Raw genomic sequence first — 12504 nt, 5'->3', positions numbered from 1 at the left:
CTGTGCTTGTGTGCATGATTTATGAAGAGTAATTTTGTCAAGCTCATGGGCTCAAAACTGTCTCAGCAGCTTTTCCACAAAATAGGTTACTAGTTTTAAGCTCTCAATCTCTTCAACCTTGAGGTCTTGGTTTCGAGTCCAATTTACCCACCAGAAAAAAATGTTGACCACTTCCTATGTTGGTTGTATCTTCTTCTGCCAGTTGGTGATACTGTTCTAGAACAATAAACTTCATATCCTGTTTGGAGGTTTTTATTTATTTTTTGTTTTTGTTTCCTTCGGTTTTCTGTTTGCCTGGTATCAATTTAAAATTCGATGTATCGTTTATTGCTCTGTCTATTTCTCTAGGCGGCGAAGGAAACTGGTGCTCTCCAAGCCGCCAAAAATAAGTTGGAAAAGCAAGTTGAAGAGCTTACATGGAGGCTCCAGCTGGAAAAACGCATGAGGGTAAGTTTTTGTAAGTTATGTATTTCTCTGCATCATTTTTTGGGTTGTAAACTGCATTTTGAGTATTTGACAATATATAAGTATATCTAATTAGCCACCTGTAGTCCACGTCTATGTACCAGCAATATAGTAGCATCATAATCCAGTCACATTGGCTCATGAAGGATATGCTATTTGATTAGAAAATTGTCCTATATTGGTTTTTAATTGTAATATAAGACTTCTATGGAAAGGTTTTGACATTTCTTCCATGAATCAGAGCTTTCATATCCCGTTCTCTTGGTAGCTGTTTAACTTTCAACATATTAGCATTGACCTTCTTATTCTTCTTCTTAAAAAAAGACTTAGAAGAAGAAAAAGAAGGTTTGTCAGCTTTCTCAAGATTCCTAGTCAGACTTGAAAATGTTGTTAAGCCTTATGCATGGTATCATAGCTTGGGAACCATGAGCACTCACAAAGTGCACCGGTTGCACACTGAGTTTGTTAGTGGTGGGCCTATTCTTGGCTTTTAGGCCTCACTGGTGAGTTGAGCAGCCTGTTATCAAGTTTATGAGTGGTTTGGGAGTTTCAAGACAGGTTGTGCAAGCAGTTTCTGGGGTATTGGTATTGCGCCTGTGGTATACAGGAGTATCGTGGCAACATTGCCAAATATTGCGCGCATCACATAATGTATCATACTCTTAAGGGAAACTTTAGGAAAATGAAAAAGAACTGCAAAGTAGTTTTCCATTGCTTAGGGGGGCAAAGCAATCCACTTTCAGACAAAACTATGATCCATAATCCCTCTCCGATTGTGGTTTCTCCACCAAATTTGTGTTTTGATGCGAAGCAATTCAAGTGGAATTGTTAAAACACAGCTCATAGCAAATCCCGGAAAAATTTGGGCAAAAAACTGTGTTTTTTTTTTCTTTCCCTTTCTAATTAAGGAATATATGTGTGTATGTGTGTGTGTAACATTATATTTTGTTTTCACTGATATTTGTTGATTTAGTCAAAATATCAACCATGTATCGGCCAAATGTTGCAAACATCTCATGATATTTGTGAAATATCTCAAATATGGATATATTAGCAAGTATTGGTGATATTTTCATTGATACATGGGAATTTCCATATTTTGGAATGGTTACGTATTACTGACTTGTGATAGATATTGGCTGATACATCTGATACATTGAATACTGCGTGCAAGTATGGAATCGTGTTGCATTTTTTGTATAGTCTTTTGTGTCAACTGGTGCTTCTCATGTCTTTGTGTAGGCGGACGTTGAGGAAGCCAAAACTCAGGAAAATGCAAAACTGCAATCTGCTTTACATGAGATGGAGCTTCAATTCAAAGAAACCAAAGCAATGCTGATAAAGGAGCAAGAGTCTGCAAAAAAGGCAGCAGAGCAAGTTCCTGTCATACAAGAGGTCCCAGTTATCGATACTGCAATGATGGAGAAGCTTACTGTTGAAAATGAAAAACTCAAGGTGAGATGTGCAGAAGTTGAGGATGTAAATTCTGCTTGATGATGCTGTCCTCTTCTGTTGAATAACAAAGCATTTCAAACTACTTTGTGCAAAATTCCCTTAGGGAATGTAGCTTTTTGTTTCTACTTTCACATGCTCACCTGCTGATGATTATAGGCTATGGTGAGTTCACTGGAAAAGAAGATTGACCAAGCTGAAAGAAGATACGAAGAAACACACAAACTTAGTGAAGAAAGACTGAAGCAAGCTGTGGAGGCAGAGTCAAAAATAATTCAGTTGAAGACCACAATGCAGAGGTTCTTCTAGTCTCTCACCTACTCATGTTAGCAAAGCCATGATTAAACTGCAAATTTAGGGCCTGTTTGTTTTCCTATTTACCGCTGTAAATGGTGGTAAATTGGTAATTATAACCTATTCCCATTGTTTGGAAGAGGGGAAATAGAGAGGGTAATTACAAATCGATTTTCGGAATTTACTTTTTGAAAAAAGCGGGTGGAAATGAGTGAGTGAAATTTGTGGGTCCTACCATGAAGTATGTGATCGATCCACACCATCTATCTATTTTATCAGATCATTTTAGGGCTTGTGCCAAAAAAAATTCGGCAGATTATAAGCTCAAGTGGACCACACTGCATATCATTGACATCCATCATTGAAATGTGAAGCCATTCGTGGGTCCCACACTGATGTGTATCTGTGATCCAACCTGACCATATGATCACACAGACACAGATGAAGGGAAAACACAAATACAAGCTTGATGCAAAACTTCTATGGCCCATAAGAAGTTTTTAATGGTGGGTGCTTAATCCCCCTGTTTCTTGTGTTGTGGTCCACTTGCACTTTGAATTTGCCTCGATTTTGGGTTCATGCCCTAAAACGAGTTGTTAAAATGAATGGATGGCTTGGATCATACACATATCATGGTGTGCCCCACAAAATTTTAAATGTTTTCCTTGGTATTAGTGTCAAGTCAAATCAAAGGTCACTGTGTATGGTCGGCAGCCATGTATTTCACATGGAAAATAATGATTATTTATTTACTTCTATTTCCAATTGTAAATAAGAAAACAAACATCCCCTTATATGAATTCTACTAGTTCGTCATGACAAGTTTACTGGGATTTTTCATTACCCCTGCCTCAATTAACTTGTGAAAACTATTCTAATTTCATTGGTAGTCTTTGTTTTATGAAAAATACTTGTTTATATTTTAATCTCAGACTTGAAGAAAAGCTCTCTGACATGGAATCTGAGGATCAAATTCTCCGGCAGCAGGCCTTGTTGAATACACCTGTAAAACGCATGTCAGAGCATTTAGAAATTCCAAGACCTAAGGTGCGCTGCTTTCTGTGAAAATGCAATTTTTTCCTTTATATATTATTCTTGGGTTTATTTATTTATTTATATATATGAAATGTTTCTTTACTTGCAGAATATGGAGAATGGTCACCATGAGACTGAAGAGCTTAAAGCCAAAACTGTATGTTCAAGTGCTAAATTTACTTTTTATATTACCTAATTATTTTTATGTGTAGGGTCTTAAGGATGACCTATTTGTGCAGGAGCTAAATTATACGTCTGCTAAAAAGGATGATCCAGAATCCGAAAACAAGCTCAGGAGATTCCATATTGAAAGACAACATGTATATTCATACTGGCCTTGAAATGCATCTAATCAGTGTCATTTATCTTTGCCCGTCACGCTTCCATTTCCAAGTGGAGTCTAAATTAATTCATCTAACCTGAGTGATCTTCTTTGTCACAGGAGAGTGTTGATGCTCTTATCAAATGTGTGAGTCAAAATATTGGGTTCAGCCAAGGAAAGCCAGTTGCAGCATTTACCATATACAAATGTCTTCTTCATTGGAGGTCATTTGAAGCTGAAAAGACAAGTGTTTTTGATCGTCTTATTCAGATGATTGGTTCTGCAATTGAGGTAAATAGATGTTTGTTAAGCATCTTGTTTTTTCGATGACCAAATTTGTCGCTTAGAAATTGAAAACAATCCAGCTAAGGGCATAATATCATCTGATATGTAACAATCTAAACAGTTACTACTATGGTATATGACTATGGCATTATCCTCTCATTCAAACCCTAGCGCATTGGATAATCCTAAATGTCATTTATTGTGCACAGTAGTCTCTGATTGCTTTCAAATTTGCTGAGAAATGCATTAATTCCCTCCCTCAATGATGAGGTGAATCGGCAAGGACCGTGAAAATTCTTTGGACCTATTAGAGCTTTTAGTTGGTTTCATCTGAATCTACAAAACCAATAGGTCTGAAATTTGTCTTCGCTCCACTTCTAAAATACCTACATGGTTCCTATCAAAATTGAGCTCAGTGTTACTAGTCAAAGGTTTTGCACATCATTTTTAGTAACTATCCTCTTGCGCAGACAAAAAAGAAAGAAATATGAAAAAAAAAACTGGCCCTCCATTTACAAAGCCTAATGTGCAATGAGGGATTTGATTTCTCTCAGTTAGCCTTGAAGGTGTTGGGACCTCATCTCTGTGTAATGACTTATTCCCCAAAGGACATGTTCGGTATCATTGAATGGGTCTCCCATCTACCCATTGAACTCTTCTAACCTTGCTGGAGACACCCAATTAATTCGAGAAAGCTTCAGGAAGAAGCTCTGAAATCATATTGTCATCATACAATGGATGAAGATTTGAATATACGATTCACTGAGTCCTAAACATGAAAACACGTTTGCCAAATGGATCTCTCTATTCTAAGATTATTAGAGATAAGTATCTTATCTATCAAGGCCGCAGAATGAGAGGTCAACTCAAGTAGGTTCCCATACCTTGGCACGAGGTGAGGAAGTGCCTCCTCATGTATGAGCTTGAAAATGACCTGAAACATGCAACTTGATGGTGTTACACCAACAGTCTTTTTGATCAATACCATTCCTATTGGTACTTACTGCATGTAACCACCTAAACGATTCATTAAACCTATTGCATCATCCTCAAGGTTCCTCCTAGTCATTAGATTCCAGCCTAAACTACACCCAACTGTTACTAAACAGTCTCCAACATCTGTCTCTCTACTCAGAAGCGTCTTATAGAGGCCTGGAAACAATGAACTTATCCTCCGCCCGGATCTCATAAAACCTATTCTTCTCCCTAGTCCCTATGCCCTACCCATAGTTCTCTTCCTACACTCATTTAGCCTTACAAATTAATCATAATGGATTAGAGCTTCTACATCCAACCATTACCCATATCTCATTTTAGCTACCATCACCTTTCTTCAAGTACGTATCTCTCCAATTTGCCTTAGGGGCTGTTTGGATGTGAGTATATGGAGATAAATGGGGGGAATTGGGAGTAAATGGAAGTAAGTGGTATTTGAGGTGTGTTTGGATGGAAGTAAATGCATGTAAATGAAATGAAATGGGAGTAAATGGGCATGTAAATGAAATCCTCCCTACGAGAAAAGATTTGGAAGTAAATGGTGTGAAATGCCTTTTTGAGCTCCGTTGGAGAGTCGCACGAGTAAACAGAGGTGGTGCTATGCACATGTCCGCCATACACATGGCATGCTAATGATACTCCGAAACAATTCAATCATTGGCTAACATCACTAAATTCACAACAATAGAATGATCCAAACCGTCCAAAGGTTGACCATCTAGATGGCCAGTTAAAAGGCATTGACAAGTAGCTTGTTTGTGATCCTTGTGTTTGCGGACCACCTGAGGCTTAAAATTTTCTCCTTTTTGGTTAAAGTATATATTTAAATGGGCTTATTACAATCATTCTGTTAAATATCACATATGTACACTAATTTGAGATATTAAAGCCGATTTGGGATATCACATATGTTCCTGTGAATATAGTGAAAAATTCCAATGCATTCCAATTCCTCCCATTTACTCCCATCCAAATAAAATATTTAGATTTCATTTCCATTTCCTATTTACTCCATTTACAAGCTCCCAAACGATCCCTTACCCATTTACGCAGGAGAGGTGTATTTATCAGTCTAATGTCACTATCAACAATACTATTCACAAAAAATAAAATAAAATAAATATAATATATAAAAAGCAAACAATACATGAGTACAAAAAGAATGTCACCATCAACAATACTTGTTTTTCTATTTTTATTTGCATACCTCTGCCTATTCTCTTAGTTCGTACCTATGGTTTGCTCTTCTTTCTTAGAGAAGATCCCTTCGCAATCTCAATCTTTCCAATTCATATTCTTAAACTGTGAGATTTTCCTTTCTCGAGATTCACACTAGTCGTGATGGTACTTGTATAGAATGCCTTATACCAAAGGGGAGACAAAGGGCAAGATAGGAGGAAGAGTATCAAATTTACATCATGAAACATCCACAACCAAAGCCTATATGCTTAAACTCTATGCATACATGGTGAGGTGGAGGGAGGAGAGAGTTAGTGGAGGTTGTAGTGGAATGTGATGTAAGGATGAGATAAGAGAGAGATACTAAAAACCGACCAAACTTCTCTTTCACCCACACCATAACATCCCTTTCTTCCACTGAAGGAAATACAACGTGCAACCAGTCCAATAGCAACACATACTCTAATTTTCTCTTCTCGAAGATCGAGCTTGATGAGACAGAATGGCGGAACAGTGATCGGAACGGCGGGATCGGAATGGCGGAACAATGATCGGAATGGCGTGTACTGTGACGAGATGATTGGAATGACGGAACAGGGGAAAGAGAGGATGGAGAGAGAGGAAGGAACGACCTAGCAAATAGTTAAGAGAGGTTGAAGAGAGAAAGGGTTAATCTAAATAGAGGGAGGGATGTCTCTGCGTTTCCTACTCTATTCGTTAAGGGATTCCCAGAAGGCTAGCTTTCCATTAACTTCTCTAGGGTCTTTGGTCGAGCTAGAGCGGTAATGGATGTCGTTTTGCCTAGGAATAGGGTGATAGTGAAACTCAAAGGTTTTTCCCTTGTTAGGATGAGTTCGGAGGAAGAACTTAGTAGGGCGGTCCAGATGTTGCACGGTGAAGGATTCGGTGGCGTTAAACTGTTGGTTCAAAGATCTAGATTCGAACCGGAGTTGAAGAACAAAACAGGAGGATGAGTGATGAAAGAGGAGTCTCTCCAGAAGGCAGAATCTTATCAGCTACGGTTCCGATCACGAGGGGAACAAAGTTCTCCAAATAGTGGCGATACGCTTCCTTCAAGGTGTTACTCAAATCGAAAGCCACGCGATTGGAACCGCAGGCTAGCAAAACAGATATAGGTGAAGAAGAAAGGCAAAAGAGTGATGAGGGTACCTCCAAAGGGAACAATACCTGGATTCATATTAACCCTGTTTCCTTCAACCATTCAAAAAGAGCCCTTCAAGACTCGGGGGTGGCGATTGCAAAAGATGGAGCGTCGATAGAGCAAATTAGGAAATGGTTGGATGAATGTTGCAGATTGTCGTAGGAGACTTACAACATCAAACCCATCAATTATAACGAGCTTTAGATCGAATCGGGCTTAGGTATTAACCTAGATTGCCTGATCATGGCGGGAGCAATCCATAAAGATGGGCCGATCATCAAGATTCTGAAATGGGAGGAGTTTTCTTTGTTTGGGATGGAAGACGTCTGGTTGCTGATCTGGGCGGTCCCCCTGGAACTTTGGTATGATGAGTTCTTCCTAGCAGTCGTAGCTCGATTAGGTCAGTTCATCGAACTTGATTCCAAAACAAAACTTGCAGAGGAGATGGGTGTTATCAGGGTCAGAGTTAGGCGGAGGAAAGGAGAGCTCCTTCTACCTCACATCTAGGGGATGGCGGAAGATAGAGAGCTTCTCCTTTTGGTCCAACGGGAGGAAAAGGATTCTCCCATTCCTAGATGGGGCGATTTCTGGAGGCAGAAGGGGAATCTGGCATCTCCATTAGATGCGGAGTTGGTAGGGATTTCTGAAGATGGAGTAGAAGCTCCAAGCTACCGAGGAGCATGGAACGTAGTCATGGAGACGTGTTGAGCGCCTACTGGTGATAGAGGAGAGGTCGTCAACCCTTGCTGCGATCGTTCAACACGTATTCTCTCTGGTGCCATGTCAAAAGGGCTTCAATCCTCACCGCACACGGTAACCGAGATGGAACGACGCCATCAATTTCCTTATGCATCGAACTTACAATCGTGTCAGACCGATAACCCTGGTGCTACATTTGGCAGCTTCGAAGACCCTGGAGGATCCGAACGAGAGGCTCGGAAGCTTTTAGTCGGCTTAGTAGCTACTATTATGAAGGTATCCTGTATTAGTATCGGTTGGTGTAATGGTGCCCTCCGATATCGATATGGATACGGGGGTGTAACGACGATACAGGGGCGTAACGGTTCGTAACGGTGCAATTTTTTATTTTTATTTTTTTTTAACTAAAAAAATATGAAAAAATATGGATTAAATCCGGAATATTCTAAGCATTCTAAATATGCATTCATTTATAAATTGGAACATGTTTATGGTGGTGTAAGGGTCCACTCTTTGGTGAGAAGTTGTATCGGACTGTCTGAAGAATTTATGAACCAGATAACTTGAATTTGACTACAAAATTCATGTATTTAATTTTATAAATATCTAATTTATATACTTAACAATTTGATGTCATTTCTCCCAATAATCTTTCAAAAAATGAAATTAAATTCAGGTAGATGGCGTTGCCAATTTGGGGTTGACTTGGAGGACCAATCCATACCCCAAATCAGCCTCAAATTCATGCAATTTATTGGCATTATCCCACTTATGGATTGGTGGACATTTATTGGATAGTGAATCATGAAAAAAAATCAAAAGGCACTATTTTAAAAAGTAAGTGTCCACATTAATAATTAAAACTATTCAAACAATTTGATTTTGGCATTGTGAGTTAGCATTTACAGTCCATAATTTAATTGGTAAATTTTAAGCTAATACATGTCTCGTGTACAATTTTTTAAGGGCCCGAATTAGGCGAGACCCAAATTGTGAAGTGTAGCACACGAGTGTCAAAGTTTTTTGGGCCCCACCTGTGATGAATGTGTTATATCCACACCGTCCATCCATTTTGCCAAATAATTTTAGGGCATGAGCCCAAAAATGAGGCGGATCCAAAGCTCAGGTGGACCACACTATAAGAAACAACAATAATTAAACGTCCACCATTAAAAATTTATTGGGGGCTACAAAAGTTTTAAATCAAGCTGACATGTGTGTTTTCCCTTCATCCACGTTAATGTGACCCAATTAGCAGGTTAGATAAAAAATAAACATTACAGTGGACCCTAAGAAATTTTTAATGGTGAGCATTCTATAACCACTGTTTCCTATAGTGTAGTCCACCTGAGATTTGGATCTTACTAATTTTTTGGATCATGACCTAAAATGATATGGCAAAATGGATGGACGCCATGGATCAAATATATACATTATGGTGGGGCCACGCGGCACGTGTACAAAAGCGTGCTGCGTAACTCCAGAGAGTCCGATTTCTTTGAAAGCCTGGTGTACCTATGTGTATTGACATCAGTAAGTCCTGTGGGTCTGATCATGAGGTATGTGTTATATCTAAACCGTCCATTCATTTGACGAGATCGTCTTAAGGCTTGACACGAAAAATAATACAGATCTAATTATCAAGTGGTCCACACTGCAAAAAGTAGTGGGGGATTGAACGTCTACCATTGAAACCCTTTTTGGGATCACAGAGCTTTTGGATCAATATGAAATTTGTTTTTCCTCTTCATTCAGGTCTTTGACCTTATGAATAGATTGGATGGAAAGTAAATGTTATGGTGGGCCTACGAATTGTTTAACGGTGAAAATCATCATCTCCGCTGCTATTTTTGGTGTGGTCCAAACAATCTTTGGATACGATTCATTTTTTGGGTAATGCTCTAAAATGATATTTAAAAATAGATGAAAGGTGTAGATATAATAAATACATCACCGTGGAGCCCATGTAACTTTGATCTCCTTTGAACCGTTCGTACAACTAGGAGCTCGAGGAGTGTCAGCACTCGTCTTAGCATAACACGTACCTACAACAGCTATACTGGTGTGTGGTACACCAGTCAATCCGCTTCCGATTTTAAATGAAAAAGACGGGAGAGAGAGGTGTCGGCCGTTACCGTTACGTATCGACCGATACGGCTGTATCGTAATGGATACGGGACACCTTGACTATTATCGAGGCATTTGCTTTGGACTCTCCGACCCTACCTATTTTCGATCCGGCCCGTTCTTTTGATGAGGAGAATCCATCCGATCATCAGATTATCCCAATCCTGACTGATTCCAACTCTCCTCTCGTGCCAAGTGTCGACGATGCACATCGGATCCAACGGTTCATTTCCCCGTCCGTGTTAGGCTTGCGCCCGAGTGCGAAGGATTTGTGTTATCTTCCCCTGCAGATGGATGGTATCCCTTCCTCCGATAGGGGTGCGTCCAATGTCTCCGATGTTGAATTTTTGCCCTAGAACTCCAAATTGCAGCTTCCTCCGCTTTCTCCTCACCTCGCTCCTCTTCTCCTTTAGTTCCAATGGCGGATTAGGTCATAACAGATCTCTTCCACGCAGATCCCGGAGTAGGGAGTTATGGAGGTGGAACCATTGCAGATCAGAGCGAGCACATCCTTTGGCGAGACGGGGATGGGACATCAGGGGAGTGCAAATGAAGCGGAACAGAGGACAAAGTTGATTGATACTATTCAAAAGAAAAAATGGATCAGGGACGCAATGGGCCACGTTGGGAGATCTATAGGTGTTTCTTTTGGTGATCATCCAAAAGATTATATAGCGCCTTTTCACTGTATTGAAAGATGGCGACAAAAATACCAAAATTTTTCATTGCATTGCTAGCGCCCGGGTGAGATTTAACAAGATTAGAAGCATAGTAGTTGATGGGGTTTGATTGGAAGACAAGCATAGCATATCAGCTGAGGCCATACGCTACTTTAGTAATCTTCTCCAGGGAGAAGGATGGAAGAGACCCAAACTAGATCACTTGCATGTGGATTGGCTTTCCGAGGTGGATGCTAGTGCGATCGAATCCCCGTTCTCTATTCTTGAGGTGAAAGGAGCCGTAGATGCGTTGGGAGGGGACAAAGCCCCTGGCCCATATGGCTTTCTGATGGTCTTTTTTTCAAACTTTTTGGGATACTTTAAAGGGTGACGTGATGGAATTCATGGACGAATTGTATGTTAGAGGAAGGTTATCAAAGGATCTCGGGGCATCTTTCGTTGCTTTGATTCCTAAAGTTCAATGGCCTGAATCCCTAAAGGATTTCAGGCCGATCAGTCTTTTAGGAGGCCCTTATAAGATTCTAGCTAAGGTGTTGGCGTCTCATCTAAAAGGGGTGATTGGATCTCTCATATCTGATAACCAAAGTGCCTTCATCCCGGGTCGTCAGATAGTGGATAGTGCTCTTATCGCTTTTGAAAGCTTGGATTCTGGACAGAAATCTAAATTACATGGTCTCCTATGCAAATTGGATCTTGAAAAGGCATATGATCGCGGCTTTCTTCAGTATAAGCTCTCACGGATGGGATTCCGAGATAGATGGCGAAGATGGATTGGGGAATGTGTGGGCTTGGCCTTCTTTTCTGTTTTAATCAACGGCTCTCCAAAAGGCTTCTTTCGTAGTTCCAGGGTCTTCGTCAGGGAGATCCATTGTCCCCGTTTCTATTCATACTAGTAGGGGAGGCCTTCTCCAGAATGCTAAGTAAAGGCCAAGAGGTCGGTATTATTAATGGTTTCAGAGTAAAAGGAATGGCAAATTCGATTTCTCATATTCAGTTTGCAGATGACACGCTTTTGTTTTCTGAAGTAGACCAGGATAAAATCAGCAATATGCAGACCATAATTAGGTGTTTTGAAGTAGTCTCCAGTTTGAGAGTTAACATGGCAAAGACTAAAATGTTTGGGGCAAATATGGCGGAAGATCAGATCGAAAAGTATGTTGCGTTCTTTCAATGTGCGATGGGTCTCTTCCCAACCACATTTGTGGGTCTTCCTTTGTGTATCGGTAAACCCCCAATAGCTTTATGGGACAAGATGATTGAAAGAGTGAGTTTCTACTTAACTAGATGGAAATGCAGATACTTATCTCCGGGTGGTAGGCTCACCCTTATCAAGGTGGCGTTATCAAACCTCCCTCTATATTTTATGTCCCTATTCAGATGTCCAGCGTCAATTTTGGCTTTGCTCGAGAAACTTGGAAGGGATTTTCTATGGCATGGTAAAGAGGACAAGATAAAGTTCCATTTGGTTAGTTGGAAGGAAGTTTGTAAGCATACTCGAGAAGGTGGGGCTGGAGTAAAAGATCTCAAAAGTATGGCTCTATTAGGCAAATGGACCTGGAGGCTAGGGACCAAGAATGGATCTCTTTGGAACAATCTGATCAAAAGCAAGTATGGTAGCTCAGTAGGGGGGTGGTGGACAAAGAATTCTTCCTCATACAAAGCCTCGGCTCTTTGGAAAGTAATTTTATCAAATAAGGCGACAGTCCTTAAAGGATCAGGAATTGCAATCGAAAATGGTAATCGTTCTTGATTATGGGAAGACATTTGGGTGGGCGATGATACGCTAGCGTCAGCCTTTCTGTGTATTT

The 12504-nt window shown here is 40.1% G+C and overlaps 1 protein-coding gene across 1 annotated transcript in view; it reads left to right on the top strand.

Moving 5' to 3' along the window:
• Positions 1 to 12504, top strand: part of LOC131245699 (myosin-6-like) — a 57200-nt gene that overhangs the window by 29205 nt on the left and 15491 nt on the right. Inside the window, exons 23-29 of the mRNA XM_058245321.1 lie at positions 349 to 447; positions 1708 to 1920; positions 2077 to 2216; positions 3144 to 3258; positions 3356 to 3403; positions 3486 to 3566; positions 3689 to 3859. Of these exons, the coding sequence (XP_058101304.1) occupies positions 349 to 447; positions 1708 to 1920; positions 2077 to 2216; positions 3144 to 3258; positions 3356 to 3403; positions 3486 to 3566; positions 3689 to 3859 (867 nt within the window). The remainder of the gene's footprint in view (positions 1 to 348; positions 448 to 1707; positions 1921 to 2076; positions 2217 to 3143; positions 3259 to 3355; positions 3404 to 3485; positions 3567 to 3688; positions 3860 to 12504) is intronic.

This window comes from Magnolia sinica, chromosome 5, assembly GCF_029962835.1.
Source record: "Magnolia sinica isolate HGM2019 chromosome 5, MsV1, whole genome shotgun sequence".
Classification (NCBI taxonomy): Eukaryota; Viridiplantae; Streptophyta; class Magnoliopsida; order Magnoliales; family Magnoliaceae; genus Magnolia; species Magnolia sinica.
This window is presented reverse-complemented; position numbering and strand designations above follow the sequence as displayed.